At 45.9% G+C, this 20,843-nt stretch overlaps 1 protein-coding gene across 1 annotated transcript in view; it reads left to right on the top strand.

The window, feature by feature from the left end:
* Positions 1 to 20,572, top strand: part of VPS39 (VPS39 subunit of HOPS complex) — a 48,403-nt gene extending 27,831 nt beyond the window's left edge. Inside the window, exons 11-25 of the mRNA XM_079768475.1 lie at positions 2,670 to 2,799; positions 8,904 to 9,046; positions 11,591 to 11,734; positions 12,190 to 12,331; positions 12,425 to 12,511; positions 12,791 to 12,864; positions 13,194 to 13,292; positions 13,896 to 14,013; positions 14,513 to 14,641; positions 15,242 to 15,344; positions 15,575 to 15,620; positions 16,448 to 16,597; positions 16,752 to 16,886; positions 17,320 to 17,411; positions 18,591 to 20,572. Coding sequence (XP_079624601.1) covers positions 2,670 to 2,799; positions 8,904 to 9,046; positions 11,591 to 11,734; positions 12,190 to 12,331; positions 12,425 to 12,511; positions 12,791 to 12,864; positions 13,194 to 13,292; positions 13,896 to 14,013; positions 14,513 to 14,641; positions 15,242 to 15,344; positions 15,575 to 15,620; positions 16,448 to 16,597; positions 16,752 to 16,886; positions 17,320 to 17,411; positions 18,591 to 18,666 — 1,668 coding nt within the window. The 3' untranslated portion in view covers positions 18,667 to 20,572. The remainder of the gene's footprint in view (positions 1 to 2,669; positions 2,800 to 8,903; positions 9,047 to 11,590; positions 11,735 to 12,189; positions 12,332 to 12,424; positions 12,512 to 12,790; positions 12,865 to 13,193; positions 13,293 to 13,895; positions 14,014 to 14,512; positions 14,642 to 15,241; positions 15,345 to 15,574; positions 15,621 to 16,447; positions 16,598 to 16,751; positions 16,887 to 17,319; positions 17,412 to 18,590) is intronic.
* The last annotated feature ends 271 nt before the right edge of the window (positions 20,573 to 20,843 follow it).

Here is a 20,843-nt window from a genome sequence, read left to right as displayed (position 1 = left end):
AATGATCTGGTCCTGAAAAATTAAAGACAACGCAAATGTTGGAGTAAAGTAACAATTGTAAATGTAAGATTATAGTCTGGTTGCCCTGCCATTGTGGCTCAGCTGGTTGAGTGTCCTGTGCACTAGGAGATCGAGAGTTTGATTCCCAGTCAGGGCAAATACCTGGGTTGCTATTCAGTTCCTGGTCAGGACACATATGGAAGGCAACTGTTGTATCTTTCTCACATCCATGTTTCTATCTCCCTCTCTAAAATAAAAAATAAATAAATAAAGATTCCGGTGTGGTTGAATGCAACCACTAGAGGGCCTCAGCATCTCTTTCAACAGTGGACTGTTACGTTTGGACAAGCAGGCCGTTAGGTATTCTACTCTCATCTTAAGTTGCTGCATTCAGCAGGCTGCGCCTTTATGTTTATGACTGTCACTCTCCTTGAATGTTTGCATGGGATGATATTCTCGGCAAAGTACTGACCATGCTCTGGGTCCAGCGATGCTTCAGGGCCAACAGACATCTTGGACACTGGCTTCTGAGGCTTGTCTTATTCTTTTCAACATCCCCAGTGGGGATTAGTCCTCTATAGAGGGTGGGTTTGATTTTAGAAAATAACCAAAAGTCATTCTGAACCTTTCCTAGTCATTAAACCAGACGGTGTAATTTGGTAATAGCAAAGTGTTTTTGAAGACAGTAGTAGGAAAACTTAATTTCTAGAGTATCTTGTAAATTATTTCTGAAAGGAAAGCCGTTGTCACAAATTTTGGTATATATGCTTACATCACATATGGTGGATATTTTTGAAGAACAACATTTATTTTGGATGTATGAGTTCTGGATTTAAAACTAAAATCCAGTCTTAATAGTTGAACATGTTTAATATCCCATAAAAATTATTTCTTTCTTGGGACATTTAATGTCAGCATCTTACTATTCTGTTATTTTCCACTCATGCATTGTTCTATATTATTTTATTTCTATTTTAAATTAAAGAATACCCACCACCTTACTCAAGAAAAAGAACTGATAACCTTGTAATTTCTTCCCCAACCCATCCCTCTGCCTCCCCTCCAGAACAGCCATTATCCAAAATTACGTGTTTATCATGCCCTTTAAATTTTATTAGGTATGTTAGAATATGTATTTAGTTTTAAACTTTAATAAAAAAACAGTATCATGCAGTACATAGCTTTTTGAGTACCTATATTTTTCTTAACACGAAGTTTTCAGATCTTTTCAGTGATCTTCCTGATGCAAATTATTTTTAAGTTTATAATTATAGTACTTCATAGAATTAATAGAATAAAATAATTTAGTAGACAATGATCTGGTTTAATCTTCGATAGGGAAGGTGGAAGTGGGCTTCCATTTTTCCTTCTCTTTTCTAGGCTTGCACTTACTAGGTGGTCTGCCCTATGATGAAAGAAGGTTGGTCCATAACATCTTAACTCTTGAGGAACCTGTCTTTTATTTAAATAAAGACCATATATGTCCCTTTCAGAGGGCAATAATAGGCTAAACTTCAGTGTTGACAAAATGTGGAGCAAAATGTGAGAGAAGGGACAGTTCCCTGAGGGCTGGAGAAGGCATCCTCAGATTGGACCATTCGGGAGAGGTAAGATCAGGAGCAGGAAACAGGAGCATTGAGGAGCCCAAGGAAGTTAAAGAAGTGGTAACAAGTATTTCTAAGATGTTTGGAGCCCATCTTGACTGGAGTGGAGGGTATGGCTTGAATGTCTGGAAAGAAGCTGGATAAGGAAGTTGCATAAGGTTTTGAAAACCTTTAGAGCTTCAAGTGGGAGGGCTTTAGGCGAGGTGCTGCCTCATGTTGATGGTGGCCTGGACTAGGGCAATGGCAGTAGAAAAGGAGAGGAAAGGAAGAGAGAAGAATGCAAGGCATTTTGAAGGAAGAATTTAAATTTAGTCAAGATTGGTTAAAAGGGAGACAGCAGGGGAAAGGGGTTGGAAGTAAGGTACAGAGATAATAAACGCTGTGCCTGCTGTGTTAAGTGTCTTTTATTCCTGAGCACACTGTGTTCTCTCTCTGGTATTTTAGGGCCTTGACGTCTGCTGTTTTCTGCTCGGAGGAACACAGTCTCCGTCTCCCCTCCCATCTGTCACCTGCCTTAACTCCAGCTCATTTTTTATGCCTTAGTTTACTTTCTCCCAAGAATCCTTCCCAGAGCCACGGCTCAGGCTGTTGCTTACCCCTCTTAGGTGCTTCTGTCATCTCTTACTCTATTTTGTTTGGGTTTTGATTATTTTTGTTTTTAAACTGAATTCTAGACTTTATTCATATTTTTCCAGTTTTTCCATTAATATCCCTTTCTTCTGCTCTAGGTTTAAATTCAGACATCACATTGCATTTGGTCATTTGTCCTTAGTGTCCTCTGATCTGTGACAGCTTCTTAGTCGTTCCTTGCATTTTATGACCTTGGTCGTTTTCAGGAATACCTTACTAGTCAGGTATATTTTGTAGAAACCCTGTTGTATTTTAATTGCATACTTGCTTATCCGTCTTACGATTAGACTGTGAGGGCAGTCTTTGAGAGCAGATACCATGTGACTGTCTGTACATGTTGAATTTGTATCTCCTGGGTGTTGTTTAATACCTAGTGTGTACTGAATAAATATTTGTTGAGTGAGCGAGCTCTCACCTATTCTACTCTTTTATTAGGAAATGAAAGATGATTCTGACAGTGAGAAGCAACAGCAGATCCATCACATCAAAAACTTGTATGCCTTCAACCTCTTCTGCCAGAAGCGTTTTGATGAGTCCATGCAGGTCTTTGCTAAGCTCGGCACAGGTAACAAGTGGGTGCAGCCCTGGGTAAGGAAGTAATGAGGAAGGGAAAGTGGACAGGATGAGGAGAAATGACACCAGATTTCTGAGAAAGGGGAAAGTTTACACGCACCTAAACTGATCCTCATACCTAACAGAATCCTGCAGGTGACATATTTATAGTCCTAATCTTAGGAATCTGGTCTCACCTGTAAATACGGACAGACTTCCAGTTTTCCAGGATGAGTTGCCCTTGCCATTAGAGAAAGGTAACAGAATGTCATTCATTTCAACAAATGTGTATCCCATAATGGAGTGTTTGTTGAATACTCTTCTAGACAAAAGTCCCTGACCTGAGCTTAGACTCAAACAGCAGGTCACTTTTGAGAGCCAGCACAGGGCAGGGCTGCGAAGCCCTTCCTTTTCTCAGTGTCTTAAAAATCCTGAGCATCACGGTGACAAGCAGGCACTTTGGTGTCAGACAGCCTAACCGCCAGCAACATTCCTGGACCTCTCTGGCCTTCAGTTCTTTTCTCTGCAGAACAGAGCAAATAATAATACCTCATATGAGATTATGTCAAATGCTTAGAACAGTGTGTGTTACTTAATAAGTGCCAATTGTTTGCTATTATTATTGAATTTTTTATTTCTATATATTCCATTTTTTTGCTTAATTAGGATCAATCTATATGGTTAGACTCTATATAATATTATTTATCTCCTCTTTTCTCCTCTTTGTTCTGCCTTTTTCCCACCTTCCTTATTTTTGGCCAATAATGAGCTGAGGTAACTCCCTGTATCAGTTAAGGTTCTTGGTTGTGAGCAATGGAGAACAGTGCTGGGTAATTTAAGTAGTATCTGAATAAATTAAGCATGGTTAGTGGAACATAAGGGGAATGGCAGTAAAGGAGCCCACAAAATTAATGGGCACCAGGCTCAGGAATGATCGGAACCAAAGGAACTTCAGAGCACCTCCTAGCAGGAAGCAGGAAGCCGAAGAGTAACCCCTTTGTGGCATGGGCAGGCTGGGCAGACTCCTCGGCACAGCCACTTCCTTAGCTGTTGCTACACCACCTCCCCTGTTGTTGCTTCCTCAATACAAATTGCCCCCTGGCCGAAACCGGTTTGGCTCAATGGATAGAGCGTCGGCCTGCGGACTCAAGGGTCCCAGGTTCGATTCCGGTCAAGGGCATGTACCTTGATTGCGGGCACATCACCAGTAGGGGGTGTGCAGGAGGCAGCTGATTGATGTTTCTCTCTCATCGATGTTTCTAACTCTCTATCCCTCTCTCTTCCTCTCTCTAAAAAATCAATAAAATATATTTAAAAAACAAACAAAAAAAACCCACAAATTGCCCCCTGCAAGCTTATATTACTATCTAAAGCCATGTTACAAACCACCCCAAAACTTAGTGGCTTAAAATAACAAATCATCTGTTACCTCTCTCGGTATCTGTTGGTTAGTAATTTGGGAAGACTCAGATGGGGAGTCTTGCTTGGGGTCTCTCATGCGTTTGCAGTTGTATGTGGGCTGAGCTACTGTCATGTGAAGTCTTAACGGGGCTGAAGGATCTACTTTTAAGGTGACTCCCTCTCATAGCTGACAAGTTAGTGCTGGCCATGGGCTAGGGCCCCGGTTCTTATCCAAGTGGGTCTTTCTACAAAGATGCTTGAGTGTCTTCGTGCAGAGACACTAGGTTTCCCAATGGAAGCCTCATTGCCTTTTATGACTCTCCTACCATAGTCTGTTGATATACAAGGGTCCTTCCAGGTTTAAGGCCAGGGAACACAGACAAACCTCTTGGTGGGTGAGTGTCCACATTCTCTAAGAGGAGCATGTAGGATGCAGTATACTTCGGGGTGTGCTCTACTGCTGGTCATTCTTGAGTCACTTTCTCAAGATCAAGGGGCTCGGATTGTCCAGATTAGGTCGTAGTCTCACTTCCTCTACCTGCCAGAGGTGGGGAAAGAGTTTGTGGCCCCTCTCTGCTTCTGAAGACCAAGGTAGGGTAGGTGCCCAGAACTATTCTGTTACCAAGACTACACCTGGCGTGGAAGAGGGAGTTGCCAAAAGGAAATAAGTTGCTGTTAAGAAGGGATATGGAAGCTGGGCAACCTGAGATTCATAAATATCTACTGTCCTTCCTTTGAGTGAACTCATTTGGGACATTTATCCACCAGCTCTTTGAAAAGACACTGGAATAAGACAGAATTTTTGTAGTAATTTGATTCTTTTTCCATATACCAACGCTGCTTGAACCCCAGTCCAAAGGTTTAAATTCATTCATAATAAAGCTACTACCTTTGAATTTATTCATTCCACAAATATGTACTGAGCTCCTGGTGAGTTCAGTGCACTCTGCTGGGCCCAAGAAGAACTAATCAGATGGAATTCTGCTTTCAAAGATCAATCTAGTAGGAAAGATAAGGCACAGTGGATCCTTTCCTGTGGCAGGAGGATGTGCTGGTGGCAGTGCTGTGTAGGGGCAGTTGGCTATTGACTGGACTTCTCGACAGGTCCTCCGTTGACTAACCTTGGTCTAAGGTCTGGTCCTCCTGTCCAGTAGTGAATATTATTAGCATTTGCAGAGATCATTTGTCTCTTCCTCACTCAAGCTTCTTTTCATGTGTATGTTCCAACATAGTTATAATATACTTTCATAGCTTTCGTTACTTAAAAATTAGTGTTTTTCCATGTTGCTAGGTGCCTTTTAGAATTTGTAATGACTGCATAATACTCTACCATTTGAATGAAAAATACATTATTTTGCTGTTGAATAAATTCTTCATTGTTTCCAAAATTGCATTGTTAACAAGTTTTGCTACCTGTCCATACAAATGTTGCTCCCCCCCACCCCCCGCCCCCATCTTTTCCTTTTTTTTTTTTTTAGGATTAACTCCTAGAAATAGGATTGGAGGTGTGAATGCTTTTATCCTTTTTGAGGTAGAAATATTTTTTGCCTTAGCAGTGTAAGGGTGATTGTTTCACAATGTTTCAAGCACTGGGTAGTATTATATAAAAATACTCTTATTGCCCTGGCTGGTTTGGCTCAGTGGATAGAGCATTGGCCTGCAGACCAAAGGGTCCCAGGTTTGATTGCGGTCAAGGGCACATCCCCGGGGTTGCAGGCTCTATCCCCAGTCGGGGGCGTGCAGGAGGCAGCCAATCAGTGATTCTCTCTCATCATTGATGTTTTTATCTCTCTCTCTTCCTCTCTCTCTCTTTCTCTCTCTCTCTCTCTCTCTCTCTCTCTCCCTTCGTCTCTGAAATCAATAAAAATATATTTAAAAATAATTAAAAAAATACTCTTATTACTAATTAAATGGATATGAAAATGCCACTTGATGTTTGTTATCCTATCTAATAGACAAATATGCAAATTGACCATACCTCCGACATGTCCACAAACCACACCCACCATCCAATCAGAGCGAGTATGCAAATTAACCCAAACCAAGATGGCTACAGCCACAGAGAGCAAGGTTTCCTAGGTAACAGAGGAAGCCAAGCTTTCCGCCTGCCCTTGCCAGGCCTAAGCCTCCACTCAAGCTACAAAGTTTCAATTATAGAAGGTAAACAAATTCAAACAAATGGCGGCAGAATGGAGCTTGAGAGAGCAGGCCAGGGTTGCCGCCGGCAACAGGAGAAGCAAAGCTTTCCGCACACCCTGGCCTGGCCCACCCGCGTAAGGCAACAAAGTTTCAATCATAACCCCAACACAAATGGCTGCCGGCCTCGGAGGGAGCCCCAGGCTTGGCTCCGCTCCAGGCTACAAAGTTTCAATTGTAGAAGGAAAATAAATTCCAGATACCAGGGCCTCCGCTTGGGTTGCCAGGGGGCGTGGCCGGCCTGCAAACCACCACAGGCCCCTCGCTCAGGCCGCCCCACACCCCAAGGGAACCCCCACCTGATCCGGGACGCCCTTCAGGGCAAACCAGCTGGCCCCCACCCGTGCACCAGGCCTCTATCCTATCTAATAAAAGAGTAATATGCAGATTGACCACCACTCCAACACACAATATAGCTTCCCCCATGTGGTCAAAGATCCTGCCCCCATGTGGACACAAGATGGCCACCACAAGATGGCCAGCAGGGGAGGGCAGTTGGGAGGCACCCGGCCTGCAAGGGAGGGCAGTTGAGAGGGACCAGGCTTGTAAGGGAGGGCAGTTGGAGGTGATCAACCCTGCAGGAGAGGGAAGTTAGGGGTGACTAGGCCGGCAGAGGAGAGAAGTTGGGGGCAAACAAGCTGGCAGCAGAGTGGTTAGGGGGTGATCAGGCTGGCAGGCAGAAGCAGTTAGGGACAATCAGGAAGGCAGGCAGGCAAGCAGTTGGCAGCCAGCAGTCCTGGATTGTGAGAGGGATGTCCCATATTGGAGAGGGTACAGGCTGGGCTGAGGGACAACCCCCCTCCGTGCACGAATTTCGTGCACCGGGCCTCTAGTTGTTTTATAATATTTTATATTTATTGGTTTCAGCTTTATGGAAGTGTAATTGACAAATGAAATAATAATATATTTAAATGTAAAATATAAATATGTTATACTTAAAGATTTGCACAACCAAGTTAATTAACAAGTCCATATGCCAGGATTCTTGCCCCAGCATTACAAAGGGTTCAGCAATTTGGAGAAAGGGGCTGATGCATAGATTCAAGAAGGAGTCCAAGGACAAAAGATAGTTTTGAAGGCATTGGGGGTCAGAGGATCTTCAGCTAAAGGAGCTAAAACACTTCCCCTTGTCTAAGGACCCCGTGCTATTTATTAACAAATTTGTCCTAAGGCAAGGTGGAGACATACACTTCAAAGGGTAGGGTTTACAGAAGCATTGTCAGTTTGGGGAATAGCCTACAGTTGTTCAGGTGTTTGGCCAACAGGAGGCAATAACATGCAGATTAAGATGCTCTGAGCTGTCTGGCAGCAAACAGTTATCCTATTCAGGTTTGGGGGAGGTGCCGTTTAGCCGTTCCAACAGGTAAACTACATATGTGGCTCAGCCCTTGTTGAGCCCCCAAGCTTCACCAACCTTTTGATGAAACTCTTGTAATTATTACATGTTGGAATTGGTTCCCGGTATCCATCAACTCACAAAATTAGCTTTTTAAAAATTTTTATGAGACTGCTTAAATTTTAGTCTCTTAGGAAAGACAAATATCATATGATTTCACTTACATGTGGAATCTAAAGAACAAAAGTAAACAAACAATAGATACAGAGACTCATAGATACAGAGAACAGACTGATCAGGCTGCCAGAGGGAAGGGGAGTTAGGGAATGGAATGAATAAGGTGAAGGGATTAAGAAGTACGAATTGTCACGGGCATGTAAAGTAGAGCTTAGGGATATAGTCAACAATATTTGTAACAATTATGTATGGTGTCAGGTGGGGATCACTTCATAAATTATATAAATATCTACCTGAAAACAATATAAAATAATATTGAATTCACCTGACATTTTAATGGTAAAAACACTTTGATTGTTAATGTAGCAGAACATTTTATCACTAATTTGTATTCTTCTTTTGTCAGTTGTTGTCTTTTGCCCTGTTATCAAATGAAATCTTATGTGTTTTTTTAACCAATTTGTGTGTATTTGTTTTATGAAATCAACATATTAGCCCTTTGCCATATAAGCTGCAAATTTATACTGTAGTCTGTTACCTGGTCTTTTTGTTTTAGTAATATTCCTTTTTGACTTTTTTTTTCCAGTTTTTTTATCTTTTCAACTTCACTGTCTTAGCAGTTTTTCCTTAGAAGTATTTTTCTTCTTTGCTTTTAGAGAGTTAATAAATTCTCATTTCTAATTCTGCATATATATATGTGTGTGTGTGTGTGTGTTGGAATATAGTCATGCCATTTTTGTAAAGTGACATGTGTATAAATAGTGCTCAAATTATAAGTGTATAACTCACTTGAACTTAGTCTTTATGAAGTTAGTTATTCTTTTTTTTTTAAATGTCAGGAACTTGTTTTATTTTATCTTTTAGTTGTAGTTTTGAAATTGTTGTGCGAGGCAGCAGTTTAGGTGTTTACCTATGCCACCATCTTGGTTTCTCTCAGGAACTTGTTTTATTTTATCCTTAAATTGCTGTGCTTCTTTCTGGGGACTCATGTTTACCTTCCATTCTAGATCCTACCCATGTGATGGGCCTGTACCCGGACCTGCTGCCCACAGACTACAGGAAGCAGCTGCAGTATCCTAACCCCCTGCCTGTGCTCTCTGGGGCTGAATTGGAGAAGGGTCACTTAGCTCTGATAGACTACCTGACACAGGTAGATATAAGAGAGAGGTGTATGGAGGAGTGACTCGGGAGTTTATTGGAACTGCGTCTTTACGCCAGGGCTTTTTGTAATACCACAGACATTCCATAAATGAACACTAGAAGTCTGGGCGGGCGGAGTGTCTTTCTGCTGCTTCTTCCTGCTTACCAGTACCATTGAGCTGCTTTTTGCCAAATCCTGACACTAGGAAACACACTCGATTCCTAGTAAATTCACAACTAACTAAGCTGTTCAGGGACTAAAAAGAGTACATTTTAGTTAACAGAAAATAGTAAATTTTTAAAAACTAACATTTTTTTAGCATACATAATTTTAGAAAAAATATTGCGTTAAGCAGAAAACTTGGAAAACACAGTAAAAATACAGATCACCTGTAACTCTACCTAGAACCCAGAGGAAAGTAACTACATTTTAGTGTTGTCCTTCCAGACTTTTATATGTATTTGTGAATTAGGTTTTACTTATTTATTGGTATATTTATTACAAAGGGATATCAAACTATTTAGCTTACTTTAAAAAAATTTAGTTATACATTGAGAAAATTTTTCCTTGTTAATATATAATTTTCTAAAACGTTTTTTTAGGTCAATTATTTTTAGATTAAAAAAATTTAATTTGTTATGGACAGATAAGAGACATTTTAAAGGTAACACTAAAACTAACATCTTCACTGAAGCTTCTTAACACCAAAGTTCTTTCACAGAAGGCTATACACCCACTCAGCGTCAGAGAACTTAGTATATTTTTCCCTGTTAAGTGTTCTGCAGACCTTTGTAAGGGCCCCCTGGATAGGCACTGAGAAGTATTGCTAGGAAAATTGTGAGCCAGCTTCCCGTCTACTTCTGTGTCAGCAGGTGTCGCTCAGGACGAATCAGGCATGCAGGGCCTGGGCTCCTCCTCGACACTGGGTCCCGGCAGTACCCAGCTGTGGCTGGCAGCCTGCAGGGAGCACACAGACTTGCCTGTCTGCACACTGCGTGGCCCATGGACGCAGTCAGACAGGCTCCCGGAGCAGCACGCCTCCTGAGCCTGTGGCTTTACAGAGGGCCGTCAGTCCTGGCAGCTTTAGCACTCCAGGCACACCGTTTTCCCTGGCCTTCTCCACTGATGTTAGGCATGTGTGAAGTTAGCTGACACGAGGGTTATGCCAGAGAGATGGTAGAGCATATAAGATGATGGGCATTGACAACACAATACAAACTGGGTGATTCCATTATATAAAGTTCTGGAGGTGGTAAAAACTATTCTGTAGTGATAGAGACTGATCAGTGGGGAGAGGGTGGGTGGGACTGTTTGGAAAGGAAACTTTTTGGAGTGATAGAAATATATTCCTTGATTGGGGTGGTGGTTACATGCATGTATATATCTGCCAAAATGCACCTAATAGTGCACTTAGAAGGGGTACATTTTACTACATGTAACTTGTACCTTGATAACATTGACTTAAAAAATAATTATAAAAGAACATGGGCTTTGGGATCAGACCCTAATTTGAAACTTGCCTCTGCCACTTCTGAGGTATCTAACATCTGTACTTGGGTTCTTCATTCATAAAATGGGGATAATAATACCTGCATTTCTTTTAGCTTTAAAATAGAGTAATACATGAAGTGCTTGACAGTGCTGGTGTGCAGTAAATACTCAGTAAATAATTATTATCTGTGGCAGTTTGGCAATCATCTGAGGTTTTTTGTTTGTTTGTTTGTTAATCCTCACCTGAGCATATTTTTTCCATCGATATTTTTAGAGAGTAGGAAGGAGAAGAGGGGAAGAGAAAGAGCGAAACATCGATGTGAAAGAGACACATCAATTGGTTGCCTCCCGCACGGGACCCAGGCCATGATGAGGCATGTGCCCTTGTCCAGGTATCGCACCTGCCACTCCTTGGTCCGCGGGCTGACACTCTAATCACTGAGCAACTGGCCAGGGCTGGCAGTCATCTGTTTTGATCCCTGATAAAAATTGTGCGTTATCACAGGGAGTCTCTTGAGGATTAAATGCGGAAAATCTGCATTAAGGAAAATGTTAGCATTGTGTTTGACACATTAAAAATGCTCTGTAGGTTTCAACTATTTTAAAAAAGTTTTTTTCAAAGAAAAAGAAAAAAAGAAATTTAACATTGTTTCTTTTACTCCTTGAACTTTAATTTTTATTCCACTTTCTCCATAGAATTTGATCCTGATATATGCATTTGGTGCTTGAAGATCTTTCATTGAGCCCTCTGTCATATCTCTGTAACAGAAGTGTCATTTTAATTTTGAAAAATTTCCTGCAACCAAATAACTCTGTGTTTTTTAAAATGTCATCTGAGTTCATTTGTAACTACTGTTAATGTACAATTGAGCAATACATCATAAATATACTTAAGTTTCCAAGAACCATTAAATATTTAAACTTCCAAAATATTGCATGCCAACGTGAGATCAGGGTGTGGACAGGTATGAGCTGATTTGGAGGTATTTGAAATTACCCAGTAGATCAAGTGATAAAGGAAGATTAGTCCTGGCCTTGATCCCACATTTTTGGCCTTTGCAGAAACGGAGCCAGTTGGTAAAGAAGCTGAATGACTCTGATCACCAGTCTAGCACTTCCCCGCTCATGGAAGGCACTCCCACCATCAAATCCAAGAAGAAGCTGCTGCAGATCATCGACACCACCCTGCTCAAGTGCTACCTCCATGTGAGTTCCTAGAGCAGGCGGGTACGCACACTCCCCAGCCTGCCGAAGCTGGAAAAGGGCCACTTTGGGGCACCTGCTGTTAGCAAGAGCGAAGTCTTCAATGATGGGAACCACCTAGTCTTTGCCTTGATGCCTGTGAGCTTCTTGAAATGAAAGGTTTAAGACAAGATATTGACCAGAGTGGGCTGGTCTTCTCTGGTAAGATTGGGGTTAGTGGTGTGGTGTGAACAGTGTTCCCTCAAAGGAAATATCTTCTTCCTCCCTGCCCCCCAAAACCGTTAAAACACGTGAAAGATTATAGTGCTATAAAAGCCACTCCCTGTAGTCCTGAAAAAGGATTGTTTGCTGTCTCTGCTTTTGTTAAATCCCTGGCCTTTCTGCCTGAAGCAGGCCTCGGCTGGGGAAGGGCGGGGTCTCCAGGAAGCACTTCTGCTGAAGTCCTGCCTCCTCTGCAGACGAACGTGGCCCTGGTAGCCCCCCTGCTGCGCCTGGAGAACAATCACTGCCACATCGAGGAGAGCGAGCACGTGCTGAAGAAGGCTCACAAGTACAGCGAGCTCATCATCCTGTATGAGAAGAAGGGGCTCCATGAGAAAGGTGACCGCGGCCGGGAGGGCAGGCCGGTGGGATGAATCTGTGGGATGAGCCTTGGAGGAGGCCCGTGACCTTGTTCTTGGGCTTCGTGGCCAGCCCTGCAGGTGCTGGTGGACCAGTCCAAGAAAGCAAACTCGCCGCTGAAAGGCCACGAGAGGACAGTGCAATATCTGCAACATCTGGGTAAGTCCAGCTTTTGAAACGGGAGTTGGAAAGTGTTCAGACAGACCTGATCTCCCTCCATCTCTGATTCCAGCTGGTCAGTCCCCTCCCTCCTTGCTCCGTCAGCTGGGGGGAAAGTCCCCTGTGGGGGACCCAGGATAGCTCAGAATGTAGCCAGCCCAGCAAGCAGCCCTGAGTGACTGGTGCTTGGTCAGAGCCCTCTGCTCTAGAAAATAAATCCTGGGACAACCTGGGCACCTGCCTTCCCAGTCCTGTGAGCAAGTCTTACTTTTCCTCCAGGCACAGAAAACCTGCATTTGATTTTTTCCTACTCAGTGTGGGTGCTGAGAGACTTCCCAGAGGATGGCCTGAAGGTAGGTTTGAGGGGTCTTTGGATTCATTTGGCACCACAGTTGGTCCTGACTCTGCTCCAGAGATGCGTGGATGGAGGAGGAGGAAGGAATCATGCAGTTTCTCTTATGTTCAGAAGAGTGGACTGGGAAACGTGAGATGCCAGTGTGGGGTAGTGGGAAGAGCTTTACACAGGCACCAGGAGACCTGCCCAGGCTGTCCCACACTACCTGGCGACAGAAGCCTTGCACGTTCCCCGCCCCCACCCCAGAAGTCTGGCCTGTGAGCCTGCACATTGGGCAGCATTGCGGTCAGCTGGTTCCACTGCTGGAACTCGGGATTGTTTTAACAGATATTCACCGAAGACCTCCCGGAGGTGGAGTCTCTGCCCCGGGACCGAGTGCTCGGCTTCCTGGTAGAGAATTTCAAGGGCCTGGCTATTCCTTATCTGGTAAGATATTGTTTGGTCTGAACTAACAAGCTTCAAACCCAGGAACCAGGCCTCATGGGTTAGCTCTTAGATGATTCTGATTGCAGTTTGTGTCACGTGGGGACTAATAGAAATGGACAGAAGAGGGTTATTTCAACATGCTCTACAGAGAGATTGCAGTGGGCGAAGATGGAAGGGTCACTTTTCATTGATACTTTCTAAACCTGGGCAAAGTATAGAGAATAAAAGAGAAGGATGTTCGAGAAAAACATTTCAAAGCCATGTTGCACAACCTAACTCACTGTGGCCACAGGACAATGAAATCAGTTTGAAGTACCAGAATGCAGATATTTAACCTTAATTACATGGGCTGATGTGGAGGATTATGAGACAAAATTAATAAAGGAACTTAGATTGGAAATCAAGAAAAGAATTTCCAGTGTTGCTGGGTTGTATTGTGAAATTTCCCAGTGGTTTCAGAAGAGCTGTCCCTTGGTAACCTTTGCAGCGTAATTAGGGAACAGTCTGGATGGGACCTATTGGGCCTGAAAAGTGTGAGGGAGCCTGGGCGCCCGGGCTGGGCCAGAGTGTTGAGGGTACAGGCAGACCTGTGTCTCGCTTCAGGAGCACGTCATCCACGTTTGGGAGGAGACGGGCTCCCGGTTCCACAACTGCCTGATCCAGCTGTACTGTGAGAAGGTGCAAGGTCTGATGAAGGAGTATCTCCTGGCCTTCCCTGCAGGTACCAGTTCTCGTAGAAAGTCACGGGGCCCCTGGCCTTAGAGGAAGCTGGGCCCCAGGATGCTGTGTGTGACATGGGAAGCAGATTTCTCTCCCGGTCCCATGTGGGCAGGAAGTTCCTCAGAGGAGCCAGGGCAGCTAAGTGACCCAGAATGTGAGACTCAGCAGCTCATCTGGGTCTGGGCATCTCTAAGAATCTTGGCATCTCCCCTGGGGGAGGGGGGAGGAACAATCTGTCATCAAGATAAGAAACAGGTTTGCCTACCAGAGTGTTTCCTAGGCAGTTGGGTTTTTTGTGTGTGTGTTTGTTTTTCCACCTCAAGCTGATGTTTGGGGTCCATGTAGAGACCATAAACTGGAGAGGCCAACTGGAAACTACTCTGGAGGCCCTTTCTGATGATTGTGGTGACGTCATTGAACCCCACCCCCTCGTTTTTCTTGACAACCCCATCCTGCTGCCCAGCAGCATCCTTTCAGATTGAGCTTTGTTTCCCTTAAAGGCCAAACTCCAGTTCCTGCTGGAGAGGAAGAGGGTGAGCTGGGAGAATATCGACGGAAGCTCCTTATGTTCTTGGAAATTTCCAGCTACTATGACCCAGGCCGGCTCATCTGTGATTTTCCTTTTGATGGTGAGGGTTGGGTTGGGTCCAGAAGCTGCTTCAGCTGACGGTAGTGCAGAAACTGACCTTTCTCTTTGCCAGCTCCCCAAGCCTCTAAAAAGCTGGGCCTGGGAATAACCACGTGTTTAGGCGAGTGCCCTGCTCTGTTCCTTCTGAGGACTCGCTTTTGTACTGAGACTGAGGAGTCTCTTGGGGTGTGAGCCACATGCTAATTGAGAGCCAGGTTCAAACCTGTCTATTGCTTCAGTACATGTTCTTGCCCACATTCATTATTTAGCAATTGTTGTAATTTGGCATAATTTGTCTAAAAAAGACATACCCATCTTTTTTGTAAGCTCAGTGAGAACAGAGACAGGTGTTTATTCCCCTTATTGGAAGAGCCTAGCACATTGTAGAGTTGCTTGATGTGTAAGTGCTCACAAAAAGATGGAATAGAGTCCCTTCTAAAGTAGCTCCCTCCCCCTTTTAAAAATTGTAGTAATAAATCCCAAATAATAAAAATCTTTTCTCCCAGTTGAAGGTGCTCCAGTATCCATCCCTCTAATAGTTAGCCCTGGCCCTGTGCTTGCCTCGTGGTGGTAATGGTTGCCTACATTCCTTTCCCCACAGGCCTCTTAGAAGAACGTGCTCTCCTGCTGGGGCGCATGGGGAAACACGAACAAGCCCTCTTCATCTATGTCCACATCCTGAAGGACACAAAGATGGCTGAGGAGTATGTTGACCCTGCCATCCCAGCTCCCCAGGGGTCTGAAAGCAGGTCCCCCAGAGAGACAGGAGGCGTGAGAGACTAAGAGAGCCACCACCCCTCCACTCTGCCGCAAGGAGAGTCACCTGTGCTGGCCTCTCAGTTTGGCTGCCATTGTGCTGTCGTGCAGGCAGCTTCGATGGTGTTTCTCTAAACATGGCCCCTCTGGCCTTGTCTAAGCATTTTCTCCTTTGCAGGTACTGCCACAAGCATTATGACCAAAACAAAGATGGCAACAAAGATGTAAGTGGTGACCCTGGTCCTAGAGAGCATGCATGCCTCCCACTGTCCCCCTCGGCCTTCCGAATGTCCTCTGGTTTGGCCGCAGGGGACACAGTGTGAATTGCTAAGACAAGATGGCATGGGTCAGGGTACCGACTGGATTTGCCTGTACATCTTCAGGGATTGGCGGGGTGCCCATGTCCTGGTTTGATTGGCATAGCTCTGGCTTCCATCTGTCATCCATGTGATGAGTGGCATCCTCACCCCTTTACTCTCAATAGTCCTGACTTGTATTATAAACAATGTGGTTAGCCTGTTGAGAAGGAACGTCAGATGTGCTCTGTCGAGATTGCACATGGACTTGTCAATGTCTGGAGACATCTTTTATTGCCAGGACTGGGGGTGGCGGTGCTTCTGGAATCTGGGAGGTAGAGGCCAGAGTTGCTGCTAAATAGGACAGCCCAACGAAGAATTATCTGGCCCAAATGTTAAGTGCTGAGTTGAGAAGTCCTGTGGCACTGGTGCCAGTAGGAAGTGCAGATCTTATCTTGGTTTAATCCTTAGACCCAAAACATGACAGGGTCTCGGCCTTCAAAGCCAAAGGAAATGAGGGAGTGCTTTGCGTCATTTCGTAGTGCTGGCATTCTGACAATGGTTAACAAACAAGGGGAACCACAATCCTTAAATTTTTATACCTTCAGTTGATTCTTGACTACCAAAATCTTTTAAAAGGTGAAAATGATGAGTTTTAAGTGCTCCATGACAGCTGTTACTGTAGACCATCCCTCTTACTGGGCGTTCTGGGGGGTGCTGCCAGCCTGACCCGCATGCCTGTACCTGTGAGACAGGTGTACCTGTCCCTGCTCCGGATGTACCTGTCGCCCCCCAGCGTCCACTGCCTGGGGCCCATCAAGCTGGAACTGCTGGAGCCCCAAGCCAACCTCCAGGCTGCCCTGCAGGTCCTCGAGCTGCACCACAGCAAACTGGACACCACCAAGGTCAGCTCTTCTCGGGGATGGAGGGCGCTTGCAGGGAGCACGGAATGGGAAGGGGTGGAGAAACGGCCTGGGGTTCTCCAGCTCTGGGGCTTCAGCCGTTCCCTCAGTTTCACTCCTGTCCCGCCTCACTCTTTCCCATCTGTTCCCATCCGAGGCCCTCAACCTTCTGCCAGCAAACACTCAGATTAATGAGATACGCATCTTCCTGGAGAAAGTCTTGGAAGAAAATGCGCAAAAGAAACGGTTCAATCAAGTGCTCAAGAACCTTCTCCATGCAGAGTTCCTGCGGGTATGAGCCTGGCAAACCCTAGGGTGGGCTAGTACTTTCTATTACGAGACAGTTACCACATATTCCTCTAGACCAGTGGTCGGCAAACCGTGGCTCGCGAGCCACATGCGGCTCTTTGGCCCCTTGAGTGTGGCTCTTCCACAAAATACCACGTTTGGGCACGCACGTATAGTGCGATTGAAGGAGTACCCTAATTAAGTTAATAACAATGAACCTACCTATATAGTTTAAGTTTAAAAAATTTGGCTCTCAAAAGAAATTTCAATGGTTGTACTGTTGATATTTGGCTCTGTTGACTAATGAGTTTGCCGACCACTGTCCTAGACAGAAGCAGATCTCTGTTCCTTTAACACAACTTTAACCAAGTGTTCCAAGTAGAGGAATCTTTGCGGGCAGACCATGGTACCCTCCCCCAATCTCTCTGCCCTCCCAGGTCCAGGAAGAGCGGATTTTACACCAGCAGGTGAAGTGCATCATCACGGAGGAGAAGGTGTGCATGGTGTGTAAGAAGAAGATTGGGAACAGGTGAGCCTGCTCGCACCTCTGCGGGGTCTGCTCTGGGTGGTCACGCTCTGCCCTCTAACCCAAGGGGAAAGCGCAGGTGCTGACCGTCCGGCACGTTTAGCTCCTGAGGCCCGAGAGGACAGTCCTTGCTGTCAGGAGTGAGCTTTGAGAATTTAAAAACCTGGAATGTATGGCATGGGGCTGTTGATTTCTTGCCCAAAGTCCTTCCCCTCTGGCAGCTAGAAATTGGGATGTAGCCAGTGGGTATGTGAGAGTTGTATATGGGGAGGAGGTCCTTATCTTTTGGGATGCACCTTTGAAGGAAGAAAAAGATCTTTCAGCCTCCTGCCTCATGATTTGAGTAAAATCATGAGCCAGGATCATACTGTTTTAAGGCATATACTCTAGTCCAGTGGTTCTCAACCTTTCTAATGCCGCGACCCTTTAATGCAGTTCCTCATGTTGTGGTGACCCCCAACCATAAAATTATTTTTGTTGCTACTTCATAACTGTAATTTTGCTACTGTTATGAATCGTAATGTAAATATCTGTGTTTTCCGATGGTCTTAGGCGACCCTGCTAGCGGTTCTCAACCTGTGGGTCGAGACCTGTTGCTGTAGAGCCTAAGACCATCGGAAAACACAGATATTTACATTACGATTCATAACAGTAGCAAAATTACAGTTATGAAGTCGCAACGAAAACAATTTTATGGTTGGGGGTCACCACAACATGAGGAACTGCATTAAAGGGTCGCGGCATTAGGAAGGTTGAGAACCACTGCTCTAGTCGATCCCCTTTCCCTCAAAGGAGAGTTATTTGTCCTTTTCCTTACATGGAAGAATTCTTTTTTTTGGAAAGACCTAACTCTGTCCTTTGTGAGAATTAGCCTGAATTGTTCTGAAGAGCATCCCTGCCTCTCAGTAAGCCGGTGCCAAGCCAGGCCGGCGCGCGGGCCTTTTCACTCATGTTTCACATTGATGATTAACAAGAACATTCATGTACTCGAACTCCGTGGACCTCATCCTCTGTTCAGTTATTGGACAGAGATGATGGCTATGTAAATCCAGAGACACTGGGGCAGGCTGCTCTTGTGGTGAGGGAGGGCTGCTGCTGGGATGGCTCCTGGGTAAGTGCCCGTCCTAGGTAAGAAGCGGTCTCTATAGGCAGTCACTCCCAAGCCATTTGTCTTCCCTGCAGCGCGTTTGCGAGATACCCCAATGGAGTGGTCGTGCACTACTTCTGTTCCAAAGAGGTAAACCCGGCGGACACCTGAGCTCAGCGTGCCCAGGACTCAGCAGATGGACAGCTTGGCCACCCCAGAGAGGGAAGCAGGCACCGCCTTAGGAATCGGGCTGCTGCTACCACAGGTGTCTCCCATTTGGACACTATTGGCTCCCTTGCGCCCTGGAGCATCTCTGAACTAATCAGACTTGTGGTCTGGTGTCGTCAGCTTTTTAATAGAAAAAGATTAGATAAACTTTGTAAACCAGGATGTTGCAGGCAGTTCCAGAGAACTTAACATCTGCTTGGACTGGAGGAGGAGGTGATGGGCACCGTCTTGCCTTTGCATACCAATCACCTGAATCAGGAAACTGCCTCCAGCTTTTGCAACCCCAGTGTTTATTCAGTTTTCTATCAAGCCGCATGCAGGACTTCACAAGGAGCCCTTAGCATGGCTGACGGAGTCCGTGAGAAGAGAGCAAACCAGAGCTCCTCCGCCTGCCAAGGCCAGACACTCCTTCTCTAGGTCACGACAGTCACTTCTCCATGGTCACCGTGCCGTGCCCCCAGGAGCCGCCCACTCCTGTCTTCATTCCCAGTCTCCTTTTCTTTTGTATCTCCCCTCACTGCTCCACTCTCTTGCCCACTTTCCCGACACCAGGAGTAACATGTAAGCAAGGCAGGGTGAGAAGCAAGGGGAAGTCCACTTTCCAGGGCTTCCTTGATAGTTGGCTGTCAGGTGTGTAGTGAATAGATCCTCCTTGGACTGTACGCTCTGCCTGGAAGCTGAGCAGCGCGTCGTTCTCGGCCTAGGAAAGGCCTGTGCACCTCCCTGAGGGCCGAATGTGGCGGAAGCTCTAAGGATGGACAGCACCGCACAGGGTGTGTGACCTCTTAGGCTGCCACCAGCAGAGGCTCCTGCTTCTGTTTCACCCACCAGCCATCCAGGCGGGTTAGTTTAGTCTTTGTGAGCGCGCGCTCTGTGCTTGGGCGCCTCTCTTTCCAGCCGGTGTGACCCACTTTCAGCATGGCCTGGCCACCATTCTCCAGCGGGTTTTGCAGAGGTTGGAGGGCTGCACTGGGATATCAGGTACACACAGGAATGACCCGATCAGGCACTGACAGTGACGTGGTGTCAGACATACTTGTGAGGTGCTTGGGGACTGCGAGAGTCCTGCAGACGGCAGGAGCGGCAGCACCTGGGTGTGTGAAATACCTCACCACCAGACCCGCTGAGCACTTGTGTCGGGGGAGACCCTGGCTCCCAGAGGCACCAGGAGTGTCTAGCACTGCAGGCGGAGGACATGCGGGAGAGGGGTCTGCACCCTGTCCTCCCTGGGGTTTAGCGGTGTCTGAGATGGTAGTGAGAGTGAGTGACGGGGCCCAACACTGACCCCCGCAGGGGTCTGTCCTTTGCCACTGTGCTGTTCGGGGCCTGTGCTGCAGACCGACTTGCTGTGTTGTAGACTAGGCTTCTCCCAGCACGTGCTCTGCGGAGGGTCTGAGGGGACAGCGAGTGCCGGTGGCACCTTTACAGAGATGGGGGATTCTGCTCGGGTTTTGGAGGCCGAGCAGCACTTCACAAGCGCCACCGTCCCAACTGGTCACACCGCCCACAGGAAGCAGTGCTGCCCTGGCCGTTAGCGCCAGCGAAGACCAGGCTCCTCCAGGAGCAGCAGGGACGTCGGCAGGAACTGTCCCCACCACTGAGCCCTGCCTCCAGGTCTGCTGTTGCTGTGTCTTCCATTCCCACTACCTGTGTGGCACATCGGTTTGAAGCACTAGAACGAAGAATGTGTGCTTTCTCCCCTGCTGGATACTTAAACGGCCCAGTTTTCCCGGATTCCAGTCTTCCTTCCCTAGACTGTGCCCTCTGCGGTGGTGTGGGAAAGGCTGGCAGTGAAAGCTCTGTAGTGAGGACTGATGAAGGTCTCGCGTAATAAACATAAAGTAACTAACCAAGCCTATTTGGGTCTCTTTTTTCGCCCCCTTCCTGTGGAGTTTGATGAAAATAATGGAGATCATAATTTAGCTAAGAATTGAGAAGAGTAAGCCCATTAGTGACTATGGAAAAAGGTCAGTGTAACCCATCTGTTCTGTGTCTGGATCTGTGCCGTCCACACCGCAGAGCAGCAGACGGATCGACAGCACCGATGGGAACGTTTCCAGCATCACAGTCTGCTGGACACACTGGAACCTAGTGAATCCCAGGGCTTCATGCCTCTCCCT

The sequence above is a fragment of the Cnephaeus nilssonii genome (assembly GCF_951640355.1).
Source record: "Cnephaeus nilssonii genome assembly, chromosome: 4".
Lineage (NCBI taxonomy): Eukaryota > Metazoa > Chordata > Mammalia > Chiroptera > Vespertilionidae > Cnephaeus > Cnephaeus nilssonii.
This window is presented reverse-complemented; position numbering and strand designations above follow the sequence as displayed.